Source organism: Equus caballus, chromosome 12 (genome assembly GCF_041296265.1).
Source record: "Equus caballus isolate H_3958 breed thoroughbred chromosome 12, TB-T2T, whole genome shotgun sequence".
In the NCBI taxonomy this organism is placed as follows: domain Eukaryota; kingdom Metazoa; phylum Chordata; class Mammalia; order Perissodactyla; family Equidae; genus Equus; species Equus caballus.
Window position 1 is genome coordinate 2,768,153 of NC_091695.1, and position 17,812 is coordinate 2,785,964.

At 62.1% G+C, this 17,812-nt stretch overlaps 2 protein-coding genes across 18 annotated transcripts in view; one reads left to right on the top strand and one right to left on the bottom strand.

The window, feature by feature from the left end:
• The window catches only part of LDLRAD3 (low density lipoprotein receptor class A domain containing 3), a 417,721-nt gene that overhangs the window by 250,468 nt on the left and 149,441 nt on the right, over positions 1-17,812 (top strand). The gene's annotated exons all lie outside the window — the stretch shown is intronic.
• On the bottom strand, positions 7,629-11,558 carry LOC138916561 (spermatogenesis-associated protein 31E1-like). Its single transcript, XM_070229292.1, has 4 exons — positions 11,269-11,558; positions 10,437-10,497; positions 9,922-9,982; positions 7,629-9,568 (listed from the first exon to the last, which is right to left on the bottom strand). The coding sequence occupies exons 1-4, from the start codon at positions 11,452-11,454 to the stop codon at positions 8,146-8,148; spliced, it is 1,731 nt and encodes a 576-aa protein (XP_070085393.1). The 5' UTR covers positions 11,455-11,558; the 3' UTR covers positions 7,629-8,145.

Genomic DNA, 17,812 nt, shown 5'->3' on the forward strand with positions numbered 1-17,812 from the left:
GGGATAAGGAGAAGAAGCAGGTTTTCTGTTCGTCCGCTTGCCCATTCGGGGAGAGAAGCGTTCCTACGAGGAAAGGGGTGTGAGGCACAGTCTGCTCATCCCGGGAGACGCAGATCTGAGGACAGCATGGCGGGTAATGGATTGGCTGAGGCAGCTGCCACCCTCAGCCCAGGCTGGCAGGGTTTGGCCGGGGAGCGCGGCTGCCTGGATGGCGAGGTCCGGTCGCCATGGCTGCTCTGATCCATTCCCTCGTATCGGGACAGTTGTGGTGCCTGGAGGTGGGCTGGGGGCTGTCCTCTGCGATTGTTCTCCTCTGCTCTGGGGAGGAGGGCACGTCGTGGTGACAGGTATGTCCGGCTCGCCAGGCCTGAGGTGGGTTTCGCGATGCTTCTGCTGGGAGGCCGGAAGTTCTCGGCCAGCCTCGGTTTCCCTCCCAGGACGCAGACACAGGATGTCACTGTCGATGGCGCCTGAACAGCCCCGCCATCCGACGCCGAGCTGTGTGTGACCCGTGCCCGGCTCTGGGCGGTGGCCGAGGCGGGCTTGCCTTGGCGAGGGGATCCTCTCGCGCTTCCTCCTTGTTGGGCCTCAGGCAGGGCAGGAGGCGTCTCCACATTTTTCTGAGAGGGCCGTCGTGAGGCTCCTCTTCCTTGGCAGGCCGGGGCCGGAGGGGTTTGGTCTCGAGGGTGTCTCCCATGTCCCCGACCTGGCTCCGAGACTGGGACCCTGACTCCCCGTCCGGTGTTGCCACCCCACGGCAGGGCTCTGGTGAGGCCCCAGCCCTACTCTCCTGCCGAGGCTCTTCCCTGGCCGCTGGGGAGCCTGAAGTCGGCCCCCGACGGCCTCGCTCGGCCCCCACGAAGGTCCCACCCCGCCCTTCGCTCTCTGAGAGGCTGCGTGGGGAGGTTGGAGAAGGCGGCCGGCCCTCCTGTCCCGAGAGAGAGGCTTCTGAGGGCCCTCTGCCATGGCCAGGTAGGGTCCCTCCCAGGGCCTTGTGATTTTCCTCACACACAGGTGAGGGAGCAGGGAGGGGACGGGCCAGCCTGGGAACTGATGGTTTTGTCGTCAGAGCTGAGACCTGGTCACCCGGAGGAGGCTCAAGAGGTTCTCCCGCGAAGCGTGCCGAGTCAGCCGGCGAGGGGGCCCCAGCATCCCAGGTGGCTGCGGGGGGCAGAGGGGACCGTGGAAGGGCCGAGGGTTGAGCCTCACATGCTTTCGGAGCCGCAGGCCCCAAGGACAGGAGGGGTAGGCCCCAGCGGAAATTCAGCCCAGACGTGATCGTGTGTGCTTGGAGCATGTGAGGAGGGCGTGGGTCGTCTTGCTCTTCTCCCCAGACCTCCGTGGGCACGCTTTCCGTGATGTCTGTCTCGAGCAGCTTCTGGGCGTCAGGGCTGGCAAGTGAGGGGCTGTCGGTCTCTCCCTCCCTGTTTGTGGGGCCTCCCCAGAAGGAGGCCGCTGGTGGGAGGCAGGACAGGGGCCCTTGCTGGGACCCGAAGCGCGACGGCAAGGGGAAGAACCAGGCCTGGATCGTGTTCCACCGGGAGGGGAACGTTTGAAGGCGACAGCTCCCGCGGCCGTGGCCTGAGTTGGGAAACGGCCAAGACGAGTGAGCTGGAGCCGAGCTCGTGGCCACGGGGCGTAGTGGAGTGGTGGTCAGGGCCGAGGGCGGTTCTGCTGGCAGGGTGGAGGCCCAAGGTCGAGTGCGCTGGGTGAGAAGAGCCAGGGAAAGTGCTGGAGTCGTGGTGAGAGGAGCACCTTGCGCGGGCTTCCCGCGTGGCTGGCGGACTGTAGCAGACGCTGTCTTGCACGCCTCCCCAGGGGAGTCTTGAGATGCGAAGCGATGGGAGCACCCCTTACAAGACAGCCTCCCCGGGGAGCTGCGGGAAACAAGATGCACAAGCTGTAGCCGGGAGCAGAGGGCCCTGGGACGGCAGGGCCGGGCAGGGCCGGGCAGGGCAGGGCAGGGCCGGGCCGGGCCGGGCCGGGCCGGGCCGGGGCAGGGCAGGCCGGGCCGGGCCAGGCCAGGTGCGGGTGGCCCCTTGAGAGCCACGGCCCTCCCTGGCCCTCCCTTCACTGGACCGAATTCTCCTGCTGTCCCTCCCCCCAGGCCTCTTGCCACCCCCTGGCCCGTGGCTCCCCTCCCAGCTCAGCCCCAAGCTGCCTGTAGCCCTGGGGCACGTCAGAGCCTCTGCGAGGAAGAAGCCCAGGAGAGAAGGGCAATTTTCCTTACCTTGGCGAAAGGGACCTCGGGCCCCCCACTTCTGCCAGGTCCTTCCGGCCAGCTCTGTAAACTAGAAATGAGGGCACCGGGTCACAGCGGTGAAGGCGGGGGCCGAGGGCTCTGGCAGGAGGCTGCGTGCAGTGTGCCTTTAGGGCAGACCGTTTGAGGTCAGACTCTGGAGCCCAGGCACCAGTGCCCAAGGCCACGGGATCCCTGACGGGGATGGCAAGGCTGCTGATGGGTTGAGGTTTGTCGTGGACCGAGTGCTTCAACCTCCACCACAGCCCACGTGCCCCTGCTGGGCAACAGCCTGTTGCGGACGCCTGCCGGCCTGGGCCTTAGTTCCGCGCACAGAATCTGGCAAGGACTCAGGTTTTCCTCTCCTTCCCGGGAGCCTCGCGGAGGGCTCTGTCTCCTGAGGGACAGGCTCTGTCCCTGGCCTCCTCGAGCCCACGGAGCCGGGCGCTCAGGGACAGGAGGTGGAGGCCAGCTCTGGGGCACAGGGCTGAATGGCAGCAGCTTACCTTTCCAAGCTCCCCTTTTCTTCCTGCTCCTGCTGCTCCTCCCTCTCGGCTCCACTTGACGCTGAAATGAGAGAAAAAACAAGAAACTGCGGGGTCTGAGCCCCAAGGCTCCCCGTCCTCTCTCTGGACCAGCCGCAGACGCGCAGCGTTTGTGAGCAGGATGACCGCCTACCCTGAACTCCTGGGGCTCTGGGGCGTCTCTTCCCTTTTACTTCCTTTGGAAGTGGACAACTGAACCCAGAATGGACGTGTGCTGTCTTCCTTCTCTGAGGATCGTAAGCAGGTCCCCGTGTGGGACCAGCGTGCCTCTTCCGTCGCTGTTCCTCTGCTCAAGAAGCGCGTGCACGCGCCTTCTCAGAGGTACAGGATCTTGTGAGCTTCCTCAGGGAGGACTCTGCTTCCTGAGGCTACAGCCCCACTCCAGGTCCTGCCCAGAGGCTCTCGGGGGCTGAGCTGTGCCCTCAGATCGAGCACGACAGAGAAAAGGCCCGCCTGAGACACCTGCCCCGGGGAGGTGGCTGGGGAAGCGGTGCTCAGGGCCTGTCTTCCCACAGACCCCACTCGGCCTCCCGTCCGTGGCCACTGGTCGCTGGCCTCGGGGGCCTTTCCCTGGAGCCCTCTACCACACCGGGACTCCTGCTCGGAGGTCTTCGGACCGAAATCCTTGTGCCCGCTCTCCCCCCTGCCCACGCAACCTGGCTTGTGTCTAGAAGGACGGTGTTCCGTTCTTTCCCATCCCTGGAGTCCCTCCAGTTGATTCAGAGAAGCGGCAATCCCAGTCAAAGAGGAGAGAGACTCGTCTTGGGGTGGGTCTGGGTCCAGGATGTCTTACCTTCCTGACGTTTCTCCTGTTGCCAGGTGGTCGTGAGGGCAAATGCCTCTTGCGGGGGGGGAAGAACAGGAGGAAGAGCCCCAGTCCGTACAGGATGCGGAGGATGGTCCCAATCACCCAGGAGGCGGCACTGGAGCTGAAGCAGGTAGCGGCGATGCTTTGTAGACGCAAGATAGGAGTTTCCATATCTCGGATCTGGTCCTACTCTCAGGCAACTGAGCGCTGGGAGTGACTTGGAGATTAGAACCCCACGCCCTCATCATGGAACCGTGGCCGTGTCACGGGGGCTCCTGAGGGGGGGTGGGGCAGGCGAGAGGAGGGCAGGCGATTGGACCCCAGCCCCTGCGCCACCAACTGGCCTCCAACTGCCTCCCTCCACCCTCCCGGGCCTTCTAGACCTTAGCCGGTTTTCTGTTTCTTCCCCCTGGAAGCCGGCTGTCGCCCGGTTCCTTGCGTCTCCTGGATTCTTGGTTCGAAGCCACCTGTCTCAGGGCCTTTGCAAGAAGTCTGCAGCTCTCCCAGGAATTCGGTCTAGTTCCCGGGGACTCACACCCTCACTCTCCTCTGTCCTCAACTCCGATTGTTGTTTCCGCCTCACTTGTTGACTCTGTGTGTGCGTGCGAGGGCACTGAAGTGCTGCCCTCTTAGCTGATGTCAGTCCTACAGTGCGGCGTTCTCGACTCTGCTCACCGCGTCAGACGTGAGATCCTCAGAGCTCCTTGATCTCAGGGCTGAGAGTTGGTCCCCTTTGACCTGCCTCTCCCTCTCCCTCCCGCTCCACAGCCACTGGCCACCACTTTAGTACTCTCCGTGTCTGTGAACTGACCTTTCTCTGGTCGTGTTTGGAGTTCACGTGTTAAGTGAGCCCAGGCGGTATCTGTCTTCCCCTGCCTGGCTTGTTCCCTTGAGCGTAACGCCCGCCAGGTTCGTCGATGTTGTGCCAGTCTCCACTCCATTTGTCCACGTAACAAGCTTTGGGTTTCGTCAGTCTGGAAGTCCCGCTTTATTTTACGCTTATTTGGCTTTGAATATGAGCGTTGTTCTTGTTTCGATCCACCTTTGCCATCTTCACTCAGGACGACTCACCCCAAAATGGAAACTAATCGTTTCTTACTCAACATCAGCATAACCAGAATTCAAGTGACCGCACCTCCCAGTAACGTGTTTCATGTTAGTCGCGTTTCTACTCGTGAAGTGAGAAAGCCTTCAGCAAGACTTAGGGGACGTGCTGGCCACACACACCCAGACACACACACACGCCCATACCTACCGCAGGCGTGGACGCATTTGCACCGACCGATTCGGTACTTTGCAACCAGAGAACTAAGCACATTCTCGTTCTCTCTAAGCTTTTCTGTCGTCTTGACCCTGTTTCTTCTCATTCCGCCCAAGAGAGACCGTCTTCGGTTTCCAGAGTTTGGACGGCTGTGTGGCCCCGCCCGAAGCCGGGCCCGGCTCCAGTGAGCTGAAGTGCTGCTGTTGAGAGCGGACGTTGGGGCCGGGTCCGTGGCCCGGGGGTTGGAGTCCAGTCTCAAGTAGCCCCCTTTCTGGCCTCCCAGGTTTGCCCTCCACGTGTTCTCTTTCTCAGAGTTGGTCTTGCCTTCCCCCTCCCGCCCGCTGCGGGCCCCCGGAGCCTCAAGTCGTGCCTGAAGCTGCAGAAAGAGGGCCCTTGGAGCCCTAGAGGAATTCCCTGGCGACATCATCGGGCATCCCTTTTTCAGTGAGAAGTGGGGGTTCGCTTAGGGGTTGTCGTTTTCGATCCACAGGTTAATTTTTCTGACCTGCTGGACAGGTAGTGCTTAGATGTCCGATTTGATGGTTGTCACACGGCCACACGTACACACACCTACGGGGGGGTACTCTTTTACTTGACAGTAAGGTAAGCTTCCTGACACCCAAAGAATTAAGGTAGACGTTGTTCTTAGGAGCTTAACGTGACGACCGTGTTCCCGGTTCATGAATATGTGCGATCGCAGAAGAACTGGCTTCAGAGGAGCTCTCTCAGCAGCCACCAAAATGATCTTTCAAGTCTTTCTCAACCGTTGAAACCGCTTTCTTCTTCTGAAGTCCAAGAAAGACCTTTTTCTGGGGCCGGGCCTCCTCACTGGGACCCTTGGCTAGGGTCTGACTGTGCCCAGAGTCCCCCGGTGAGGCTCTCGCACACAAGAGCTCTGGACTCCGGGCCTCCTCACAGCCAGCCGCCCAGGTCAGGGACCGACTTGACTCAGGCCTCACGCGGGTTCCCCGAATTGGCCTGCCTCCCAGCTCGGAGAAAGGCTGAGGAGGGCGTGTGGTTCACAACGTAAATCAATCGGAAAAGTCTTCCAGAAAATCGAATGCCGCTGGAACAGTTTGTACAGCAGAGGTGAGCCCGTGGTATCCAAGACAGACCGCCCACCCCAACTTGAGGGTCATTGGAGTATTTCCCTGACATGCGTGATGATTCCTCTCTCTGTTCCTAACCGAAGACGGAAGCGCGGGAAGCGTCTGTGGCTCCGACATTAAGACGAGCTTCAGAAAGTTTCCCTTTGCTCTTCGACTGAATATTCCTTATTTCAGTGGGACCTGGAGAAGCGATGGGAAGGCCAGGAGCACACTGACGTTTCCGTGCTCCCTTCGGATTCAGGGGATTCCGTGATCGTTTCAGCTGGGGATTCTGCGCTAATATTCCCATGAGAAACTGAGGCGGTCTGTTGATTCGCAACTAATTGGGGTCCACAGCAAACCGTCAGTTTCTTCTTAATTCAAGGGGAAATCCAGTTCATTCAGGGGACCCGCTCGATCGGTGTGGATCTCTGTGTAATTAACGTTCTCTGGAGACGAAGAACAGAGGGCTCGTGACAGGTTAAAGGTCAGGGGTCTCCTGTCCAGATGCGTTCCGGCAGTGTTTTATTCAGTGTGGTGATCCCCGTCCCTCCCCCGTCCTCAGCACCTGTGCCGCGCGTTAAGGAACGGACCTTTCCTCAGGAAATGGCTCAGATCCAAGATACGGTGTTAGGTTGACTCTCTCTGCCCTGTTTCGCCCTTTCAACCTCCAACCCATGTGGCGTTTCCTCGTGAGATCCTGGAGGCGGGCTCATTTTCACACCTTCACTGCCCGTGATATTTGCTGGGCAGAAAAATTTCAGTTCACCCAAAAACCTTCACAGAGAAGCTCATGGCAGGTTTATTTCTAAGGGGTGAAATGATAAAAACCAAAAAATGCCGTCCGGTAGGTAAGCGGTTCAACTCTAGTGGCACTTTGTCTCCTTCCCCCGCGTCCCAGCCTAGGCGCACAGCGTCCCACCGTCCGGTGGTGACCCCACGCGCTCAGCCCCGGCTCCGTTCCCCAGGAGGAGAAGGCAGGTGCAGGAGAGCAGGGCTCTGAGCTCCTCTGGGCAGAGGGGTGAGGGCCCACGGCAGCCTGCGTGCTCCCCACCCGCCCGCCCTCGGAGCCGGGAGCGCAGCCATCCTTGTCGCTGCTGCTCCCGACTGTGACAAGCACGGAGGGACGGGGACGCTGGGCCGAGAGGGATGCGCAGGCCCATCTCCGTGGCAGCTTCAGCAGGGAGAGAAGAAGCTCCCGGGGCGGCGTCCTCACCTATTCCCACCAAGAGCTCGGGGGGCAGGGCAAACTTCGTCGCCCTCCGGACTCAGGGCCAGCACTGCCCCACACTCCCCTCCCCACTCTGTGACCTGTGAGCCCGTCTCGACACTCGCTGGAGCCTCTGCAAAGCCCCTCCCTACAGCCCCACAAGTTCAAGGGCCAGAGAACGCAGGAGAGGACAGGCGGGGCCCATCGTGGGCTTGGGGTCTTAGAGGTTTCGCTCATCTGGAAGGAGCCCAAAGCTTCCATGTGTTTTTGGGAGGACGGTGTGATGGGGACTTGAGGTGCAATGGGGGAGCTGGGGCGAGGGCGGGTGAGCCACGCTGCCGTCGGCCTCCCCCCCCCCCCCCCCCCCCCCCCCCCCCGTGGCCCTGTCCCTTCTGGAAGCCAAAGCAGACGCTCAGGAAGGGCGGAGCCTGAGCCCGTTTTTCCCCCTAGCAGGGCACAGACAGAAGCCACGACCTCTAAGGAGAAAACAAGTGTATTGGGGGAAAACTGGGGTAGGAGGACGGCGTTAGCACGGAGGGTGGGATAAGGAGAAGAAGCAGGTTTTCTGTTCGTCCGCTTGCCCATTCGGGGAGAGGAGCGTTCCTACGAGGAAAGGGGTGTGAGGCACAGTCTGCTCATCCCGGGAGACGCAGATCTGAGGACAGCATGGCGGGTAATGGATTGGCTGAGGCAGCTGCCACCCTCAGCCCAGGCTGGCAGGGTTTGGCCGGGGAGCGCGGCTGCCTGGCTGGCGAGGTCCGGTCGCCGTGGCTGCTCTGATCCATTCCCTCGTATCGGGACAGTTGTGGTCCCTGGAGGTGGGCTGGGGGCTGTCCTCTGCGATTGTTCTCCTCTGCTCTGGGGAGGAGGGCACGTCGTGGTGACAGGTATGTCCGGCTCGCCAGGCCTGAGGTGGGTTTCGCGATGCTTCTGCTGGGAGGCCGGAAGTTCTCGGCCAGCCTCGGTTTCCCTCCCAGGACGCAGACACAGGATGTCACTGTCGATGGCGCCTGAACAGCCCCGCCATCCGACGCCGAGCTGTGTGTGACCCGTGCCCGGCTCTGGGCGGTGGCCGAGGCGGGCTTGCCTTGGCGAGGGGATCCTCTCGCGCTTCCTCCTTGTTGGGCCTCAGGCAGGGCAGGAGGCGTCTCCACATTTTTCTGAGAGGGCCGTCGTGAGGCTCCTCTTCCTTGGCAGGCCGGGGCCGGAGGGGTTTGGTCTCGAGGGTGTCTCCCATGTCCCCGACCTGGCTCCGAGACTGGGACCCTGACTCCCCGTCCGGTGTTGCCACCCCACGGCAGGGCTCTGGTGAGGCCCCAGCCCTACTCTCCTCCCGAGGCTCTTCCCTGGCCGCTGGGGAGCCTGAAGTCGGCCCCCGACGGCCTCGCTCGGCCCCCACGAAGGTCCCACCCCGCCCTTCGCTCTCTGAGAGGCTGCGTGGGGAGGTTGGAGAAGGCGGCCGGCCCTCCTGTCCCGAGAGAGAGGCTTCTGAGGGCCCTCTGCCATGGCCAGGTAGGGTCCCTCCCAGGGCCTTGTGATTTTCCTCACACACAGGTGAGGGAGCAGGGAGGGGACGGGCCAGCCTGGGAACTGATGGTTTTGTCGTCAGAGCTGAGACCTGGTCACCCGGAGGAGGCTCAAGAGGTTCTCCCGCGAAGCGTGCCGAGTCAGCCGGCGAGGGGGCCCCAGCATCCCAGGTGGCTGCGGGGGGCAGAGGGGACCGTGGAAGGGCCGAGGGTTGAGCCTCACATGCTTTCGGAGCCGCAGGCCCCAAGGACAGGAGGGGTAGGCCCCAGCGGAAATTCAGCCCAGACGTGATCGTGTGTGCTTGGAGCATGTGAGGAGGGCGTGGGTCGTCTTGCTCTTCTCCCCAGACCTCCGTGGGCACGCTTTCCGTGATGTCTGTCTCGAGCAGCTTCTGGGCGTCAGGGCTGGCAAGTGAGGGGCTGTCGGTCTCTCCCTCCCTGTTTGTGGGGCCTCCCCAGAAGGAGGCCGCTGGTGGGAGGCAGGACAGGGGCCCTTGCTGGGACCCGAAGCGCGACGGCAAGGGGAAGAACCAGGCCTGGATCGTGTTCCACCGGGAGGGGAACGTTTGAAGGCGACAGCTCCCGCGGCCGTGGCCTGAGTTGGGAAACGGCCAAGACGAGTGAGCTGGAGCCGAGCTCGTGGCCACGGGGCGTAGTGGAGTGGTGGTCAGGGCCGAGGGCGGTTCTGCTGGCAGGGTGGAGGCCCAAGGTCGAGTGCGCTGGGTGAGAAGAGCCAGGGAAAGTGCTGGAGTCGTGGTGAGAGGAGCACCTTGCGCGGGCTTCCCGCGTGGCTGGCGGACTGTAGCAGACGCTGTCTTGCACGCCTCCCCAGGGGAGTCTTGAGATGCGAAGCGATGGGAGCACCCCTTACAAGACAGCCTCCCCGGGGAGCTGCGGGAAACAAGATGCACAAGCTGTAGCCGGGAGCAGAGGGCCCTGGGACGGCAGGGCCGGGCCGGGCCGGGCAGGGCAGGGCAGGGCCGGGCCGGGCCGGGCCGGGCCGGGCCGGGGCAGGGCAGGCCGGGCCGGGCCAGGCCAGGTGCGGGTGGCCCCTTGAGAGCCACGGCCCTCCCTGGCCCTCCCTTCACTGGACCGAATTCTCCTGCTGTCCCTCCCCCCAGGCCTCTTGCCACCCCCTGGCCCGTGGCTCCCCTCCCAGCTCAGCCCCAAGCTGCCTGTAGCCCTGGGGCACGTCAGAGCCTCTGCGAGGAAGAAGCCCAGGAGAGAAGGGCAATTTTCCTTACCTTGGCGAAAGGGACCTCGGGCCCCCCACTTCTGCCAGGTCCTTCCGGCCAGCTCTGTAAACTAGAAATGAGGGCACCGGGTCACAGCGGTGAAGGCGGGGGCCGAGGGCTCTGGCAGGAGGCTGCGTGCAGTGTGCCTTTAGGGCAGACCGTTTGAGGTCAGACTCTGGAGCCCAGGCACCAGTGCCCAAGGCCACGGGATCCCTGACGGGGATGGCAAGGCTGCTGATGGGTTGAGGTTTGTCGTGGACCGAGTGCTTCAACCTCCACCACAGCCCACGTGCCCCTGCTGGGCAACAGCCTGTTGCGGACGCCTGCCGGCCTGGGCCTTAGTTCCGCGCACAGAATCTGGCAAGGACTCAGGTTTTCCTCTCCTTCCCGGGAGCCTCGCGGAGGGCTCTGTCTCCTGAGGGACAGGCTCTGTCCCTGGCCTCCTCGAGCCCACGGAGCCGGGCGCTCAGGGACAGGAGGTGGAGGCCAGCTCTGGGGCACAGGGCTGAATGGCAGCAGCTTACCTTTCCAAGCTCCCCTTTTCTTCCTGCTCCTGCTGCTCCTCCCTCTCGGCTCCACTTGACGCTGAAATGAGAGAAAAAACAAGAAACTGCGGGGTCTGAGCCCCAAGGCTCCCCGTCCTCTCTCTGGACCAGCCGCAGACGCGCAGCGTTTGTGAGCAGGATGACCGCCTACCCTGAACTCCTGGGGCTCTGGGGCGTCTCTTCCCTTTTACTTCCTTTGGAAGTGGACAACTGAACCCAGAATGGACGTGTGCTGTCTTCCTTCTCTGAGGATCGTAAGCAGGTCCCCGTGTGGGACCAGCGTGCCTCTTCCGTCGCTGTTCCTCTGCTCAAGAAGCGCGTGCACGCGCCTTCTCAGAGGTACAGGATCTTGTGAGCTTCCTCAGGGAGGACTCTGCTTCCTGAGGCTACAGCCCCACTCCAGGTCCTGCCCAGAGGCTCTCGGGGGCTGAGCTGTGCCCTCAGATCGAGCACGACAGAGAAAAGGCCCGCCTGAGACACCTGCCCCGGGGAGGTGGCTGGGGAAGCGGTGCTCAGGGCCTGTCTTCCCACAGACCCCACTCGGCCTCCCGTCCGTGGCCACTGGTCGCTGGCCTCGGGGGCCTTTCCCTGGAGCCCTCTACCACACCGGGACTCCTGCTCGGAGGTCTTCGGACCGAAATCCTTGTGCCCGCTCTCCCCCCTGCCCACGCAACCTGGCTTGTGTCTAGAAGGACGGTGTTCCGTTCTTTCCCATCCCTGGAGTCCCTCCAGTTGATTCAGAGAAGCGGCAATCCCAGTCAAAGAGGAGAGAGACTCGTCTTGGGGTGGGTCTGGGTCCAGGATGTCTTACCTTCCTGACGTTTCTCCTGTTGCCAGGTGGTCGTGAGGGCAAATGCCTCTTGCGGGGGGGGAAGAACAGGAGGAAGAGCCCCAGTCCGTACAGGATGCGGAGGATGGTCCCAATCACCCAGGAGGCGGCACTGGAGCTGAAGCAGGTAGCGGCGATGCTTTGTAGACGCAAGATAGGAGTTTCCATATCTCGGATCTGGTCCTACTCTCAGGCAACTGAGCGCTGGGAGTGACTTGGAGATTAGAACCCCACGCCCTCATCATGGAACCGTGGCCGTGTCACGGGGGCTCCTGAGGGGGGGTGGGGCAGGCGAGAGGAGGGCAGGCGATTGGACCCCAGCCCCTGCGCCACCAACTGGCCTCCAACTGCCTCCCTCCACCCTCCCGGGCCTTCTAGACCTTAGCCGGTTTTCTGTTTCTTCCCCCTGGAAGCCGGCTGTCGCCCGGTTCCTTGCGTCTCCTGGATTCTTGGTTCGAAGCCACCTGTCTCAGGGCCTTTGCAAGAAGTCTGCAGCTCTCCCAGGAATTCGGTCTAGTTCCCGGGGACTCACACCCTCACTCTCCTCTGTCCTCAACTCCGATTGTTGTTTCCGCCTCACTTGTTGACTCTGTGTGTGCGTGCGAGGGCACTGAAGTGCTGCCCTCTTAGCTGATGTCAGTCCTACAGTGCGGCGTTCTCGACTCTGCTCACCGCGTCAGACGTGAGATCCTCAGAGCTCCTTGATCTCAGGGCTGAGAGTTGGTCCCCTTTGACCTGCCTCTCCCTCTCCCTCCCGCTCCACAGCCACTGGCCACCACTTTAGTACTCTCCGTGTCTGTGAACTGACCTTTCTCTGGTCGTGTTTGGAGTTCACGTGTTAAGTGAGCCCAGGCGGTATCTGTCTTCCCCTGCCTGGCTTGTTCCCTTGAGCGTAACGCCCGCCAGGTTCGTCGATGTTGTGCCAGTCTCCACTCCATTTGTCCACGTAACAAGCTTTGGGTTTCGTCAGTCTGGAAGTCCCGCTTTATTTTACGCTTATTTGGCTTTGAATATGAGCGTTGTTCTTGTTTCGATCCACCTTTGCCATCTTCACTCAGGACGACTCACCCCAAAATGGAAACTAATCGTTTCTTACTCAACATCAGCATAACCAGAATTCAAGTGACCGCACCTCCCAGTAACGTGTTTCATGTTAGTCGCGTTTCTACTCGTGAAGTGAGAAAGCCTTCAGCAAGACTTAGGGGACGTGCTGGCCACACACACCCAGACACACACACACGCCCATACCTACCGCAGGCGTGGACGCATTTGCACCGACCGATTCGGTACTTTGCAACCAGAGAACTAAGCACATTCTCGTTCTCTCTAAGCTTTTCTGTCGTCTTGACCCTGTTTCTTCTCATTCCGCCCAAGAGAGACCGTCTTCGGTTTCCAGAGTTTGGACGGCTGTGTGGCCCCGCCCGAAGCCGGGCCCGGCTCCAGTGAGCTGAAGTGCTGCTGTTGAGAGCGGACGTTGGGGCCGGGTCCGTGGCCCGGGGGTTGGAGTCCAGTCTCAAGTAGCCCCCTTTCTGGCCTCCCAGGTTTGCCCTCCACGTGTTCTCTTTCTCAGAGTTGGTCTTGCCTTCCCCCTCCCGCCCGCTGCGGGCCCCCGGAGCCTCAAGTCGTGCCTGAAGCTGCAGAAAGAGGGCCCTTGGAGCCCTAGAGGAATTCCCTGGCGACATCATCGGGCATCCCTTTTTCAGTGAGAAGTGGGGGTTCGCTTAGGGGTTGTCGTTTTCGATCCACAGGTTAATTTTTCTGACCTGCTGGACAGGTAGTGCTTAGATGTCCGATTTGATGGTTGTCACACGGCCACACGTACACACACCTACGGGGGGGTACTCTTTTACTTGACAGTAAGGTAAGCTTCCTGACACCCAAAGAATTAAGGTAGACGTTGTTCTTAGGAGCTTAACGTGACGACCGTGTTCCCGGTTCATGAATATGTGCGATCGCAGAAGAACTGGCTTCAGAGGAGCTCTCTCAGCAGCCACCAAAATGATCTTTCAAGTCTTTCTCAACCGTTGAAACCGCTTTCTTCTTCTGAAGTCCAAGAAAGACCTTTTTCTGGGGCCGGGCCTCCTCACTGGGACCCTTGGCTAGGGTCTGACTGTGCCCAGAGTCCCCCGGTGAGGCTCTCGCACACAAGAGCTCTGGACTCCGGGCCTCCTCACAGCCAGCCGCCCAGGTCAGGGACCGACTTGACTCAGGCCTCACGCGGGTTCCCCGAATTGGCCTGCCTCCCAGCTCGGAGAAAGGCTGAGGAGGGCGTGTGGTTCACAACGTAAATCAATCGGAAAAGTCTTCCAGAAAATCGAATGCCGCTGGAACAGTTTGTACAGCAGAGGTGAGCCCGTGGTATCCAAGACAGACCGCCCACCCCAACTTGAGGGTCATTGGAGTATTTCCCTGACATGCGTGATGATTCCTCTCTCTGTTCCTAACCGAAGACGGAAGCGCGGGAAGCGTCTGTGGCTCCGACATTAAGACGAGCTTCAGAAAGTTTCCCTTTGCTCTTCGACTGAATATTCCTTATTTCAGTGGGACCTGGAGAAGCGATGGGAAGGCCAGGAGCACACTGACGTTTCCGTGCTCCCTTCGGATTCAGGGGATTCCGTGATCGTTTCAGCTGGGGATTCTGCGCTAATATTCCCATGAGAAACTGAGGCGGTCTGTTGATTCGCAACTAATTGGGGTCCACAGCAAACCGTCAGTTTCTTCTTAATTCAAGGGGAAATCCAGTTCATTCAGGGGACCCGCTCGATCGGTGTGGATCTCTGTGTAATTAACGTTCTCTGGAGACGAAGAACAGAGGGCTCGTGACAGGTTAAAGGTCAGGGGTCTCCTGTCCAGATGCGTTCCGGCAGTGTTTTATTCAGTGTGGTGATCCCCGTCCCTCCCCCGTCCCCAGCACCTGTGCCGCGCGTTAAGGAACGGACCTTTCCTCAGGAAATGGCTCAGATCCAAGATACGGTGTTAGGTTGACTCTCTCTGCCCTGTTTCGCCCTTTCAACCTCCAACCCATGTGGCGTTTCCTCGTGAGATCCTGGAGGCGGGCTCATTTTCACACCTTCACTGCCCGTGATATTTGCTGGGCAGCAAAATTTCAGTTCACCCAAAAACCTTCACAGAGAAGCTCATGGCAGGTTTATTTCTAAGGGGTGAAATGATACAAACCAAAAAATGCCGTCCGGTAGGTAAGCGGTTCAACTCTAGTGGCACTTTGTCTCCTTCCCCCGCGTCCCAGCCTAGGCGCACAGCGTCCCACCGTCCGGTGGTGACCCCACGCGCTCAGCCCCGGCTCCGTTCCCCAGGAGGAGAAGGCAGGTGCAGGAGAGCAGGGCTCTGAGCTCCTCTGGGCAGAGGGGTGAGGGCCCACGGCAGCCTGCGTGCTCCCCACCCGCCCGCCCTCGGAGCCGGGAGCGCAGCCATCCTTGTCGCTGCTGCTCCCGACTGTGACAAGCACGGAGGGACGGGGACGCTGGGCCGAGAGGGATGCGCAGGCCCATCTCCGTGGCAGCTTCAGCAGGGAGAGAAGAAGCTCCCGGGGCGGCGTCCTCACCTATTCCCACCAAGAGCCCAGGGGTGGGGGGGCGGGGCAAGCTTCCTCGCCCTCCGGACTCAGGGCCAGCACTGCCCCACACTCCCCTCCCCACTCTGTGACCTGTGAGCCCGTCTCGACACTCGCTGGAGCCTCTGCAAAGCCCCTCCCTACAGCCCCACAAGTTCAAGGGCCAGAGAACGCAGGAGAGGACAGGCGGGGCCCATCGTGGGCTTGGGGTCTTAGAGGTTTCGCTCCTCTGGAAGGAGCCCAAAGCTTCCGTGTGTTTTTGGGAGGACGGTGTGATGGGGACTTGAGGTGCAATGGGGGAGCTGGGGCGAGGGCGGGTGAGCCACGCTGCCGTCGGCCTCCCCCCCCCCCCAGCCCCCCCCCCCCCCCCCGTGGCCCTGTCCCTTCTGGAAGCCAAAGCAGACGCTCAGGAAGGGCGGAGCCTGAGCCCGTTTTTCCCCCTAGCAGGGCACAGACAGAAGCCACGACCTCTAAGGAGAAAACAAGTGTATTGGGGGAAAACTCGGGTAGGAGGACGGCGTTAGCACGGAGGGTGGGATAAGGAGAAGAAGCAGGTTTTCTGTTCGTCCGCTTGCCCATTCGGGGAGAGAAGCGTTCCTACGAGGAAAGGGGTGTGAGGCACAGTCTGCTCATCCCGGGAGACGCAGATCTGAGGACAGCATGGCGGGTAATGGATTGGCTGAGGCAGCTGCCACCCTCAGCCCAGGCTGGCAGGGTTTGGCCGGGGAGCGCGGCTGCCTGGATGGCGAGGTCCGGTCGCCATGGCTGCTCTGATCCATTCCCTCGTATCGGGACAGTTGTGGTGCCTGGAGGTGGGCTGGGGGCTGTCCTCTGCGATTGTTCTCCTCTGCTCTGGGGAGGAGGGCACGTCGTGGTGACAGGTATGTCCGGCTCGCCAGGCCTGAGGTGGGTTTCGCGATGCTTCTGCTGGGAGGCCGGAAGTTCTCGGCCAGCCTCGGTTTCCCTCCCAGGACGCAGACACAGGATGTCACTGTCGATGGCGCCTGAACAGCCCCGCCATCCGACGCCGAGCTGTGTGTGACCCGTGCCCGGCTCTGGGCGGTGGCCGAGGCGGGCTTGCCTTGGCGAGGGGATCCTCTCGCGCTTCCTCCTTGTTGGGCCTCAGGCAGGGCAGGAGGCGTCTCCACATTTTTCTGAGAGGGCCGTCGTGAGGCTCCTCTTCCTTGGCAGGCCGGGGCCGGAGGGGTTTGGTCTCGAGGGTGTCTCCCATGTCCCCGACCTGGCTCCGAGACTGGGACCCTGACTCCCCGTCCGGTGTTGCCACCCCACGGCAGGGCTCTGGTGAGGCCCCAGCCCTACTCTCCTGCCGAGGCTCTTCCCTGGCCGCTGGGGAGCCTGAAGTCGGCCCCCGACGGCCTCGCTCGGCCCCCACGAAGGTCCCACCCCGCCCTTCGCTCTCTGAGAGGCTGCGTGGGGAGGTTGGAGAAGGCGGCCGGCCCTCCTGTCCCGAGAGAGAGGCTTCTGAGGGCCCTCTGCCATGGCCAGGTAGGGTCCCTCCCAGGGCCTTGTGATTTTCCTCACACACAGGTGAGGGAGCAGGGAGGGGACGGGCCAGCCTGGGAACTGATGGTTTTGTCGTCAGAGCTGAGACCTGGTCACCCGGAGGAGGCTCAAGAGGTTCTCCCGCGAAGCGTGCCGAGTCAGCCGGCGAGGGGGCCCCAGCATCCCAGGTGGCTGCGGGGGGCAGAGGGGACCGTGGAAGGGCCGAGGGTTGAGCCTCACATGCTTTCGGAGCCGCAGGCCCCAAGGACAGGAGGGGTAGGCCCCAGCGGAAATTCAGCCCAGACGTGATCGTGTGTGCTTGGAGCATGTGAGGAGGGCGTGGGTCGTCTTGCTCTTCTCCCCAGACCTCCGTGGGCACGCTTTCCGTGATGTCTGTCTCGAGCAGCTTCTGGGCGTCAGGGCTGGCAAGTGAGGGGCTGTCGGTCTCTCCCTCCCTGTTTGTGGGGCCTCCCCAGAAGGAGGCCGCTGGTGGGAGGCAGGACAGGGGCCCTTGCTGGGACCCGAAGCGCGACGGCAAGGGGAAGAACCAGGCCTGGATCGTGTTCCACCGGGAGGGGAACGTTTGAAGGCGACAGCTCCCGCGGCCGTGGCCTGAGTTGGGAAACGGCCAAGACGAGTGAGCTGGAGCCGAGCTCGTGGCCACGGGGCGTAGTGGAGTGGTGGTCAGGGCCGAGGGCGGTTCTGCTGGCAGGGTGGAGGCCCAAGGTCGAGTGCGCTGGGTGAGAAGAGCCAGGGAAAGTGCTGGAGTCGTGGTGAGAGGAGCACCTTGCGCGGGCTTCCCGCGTGGCTGGCGGACTGTAGCAGACGCTGTCTTGCACGCCTCCCCAGGGGAGTCTTGAGATGCGAAGCGGTGGAAGCACCCCTTACAAGACAGCCTCCCCGGGGAGCTGCGGGAAACAAGATGCACAAGCTGTAGCCGGGAGCAGAGGGCCCTGGGACGGCAGGGCCGGGCAGGGCAGGGCAGGGCAGGGCAGGGCCGGGCCGGGCCGGGCCGGGGCAGGGCAGGCCGGGCCGGGCCAGGCCAGGTGCGGGTGGCCCCTTGAGAGCCACGGCCCTCCCTGGCCCTCCCTTCACTGGACCGAATTCTCCTGCTGTCCCTCCCCCCAGGCCTCTTGCCACCCCCTGGCCCGTGGCTCCCCTCCCAGCTCAGCCCCAAGCCGCCTGTAGCCCTGGGGCACGTCAGAGCCTCTGCGAGGAAGAAGCCCAGGAGAGAAGGGCAATTTTCCTTACCTTGGCAAAAGGGACCTCGGGCCCCCCACTTCTGCCAGGTCCTTCCGGCCAGCTCTGTAAACTAGAAATGAGGGCACCGGGTCACAGCGGTGAAGGCGGGGGCCGAGGGCTCTGGCAGGAGGCTGCGTGCAGTGTGCCTTTAGGGCAGACCGTTTGAGGTCAGAGTCTGGAGCCCAGGCACCAGTGCCCAAGGCCACGGGA

Bases quoted from the DNA above. Each gene is read 5' to 3' on its own strand.
- LOC138916561 (XM_070229292.1), bottom strand. From the start codon at position 11,454: ATGGAAACTCCTATCTTGCGTCTACAAAGCATCGCCGCTACCTGCTTC. The intron at 9,983-10,436 runs GTAAGCTGCTGC...CCTCATTTCTAG, and splicing joins GAAAAGGGGAGCTTGGAAAG to TTTACAGAGCTGGCCGGAAG. The intron at 9,569-9,921 runs GTAAGGAAAATT...TGTTTCCCGCAG, and splicing joins CCGAGGTCCCTTTCGCCAAG to CTCCCCGGGGAGGCTGTCTT.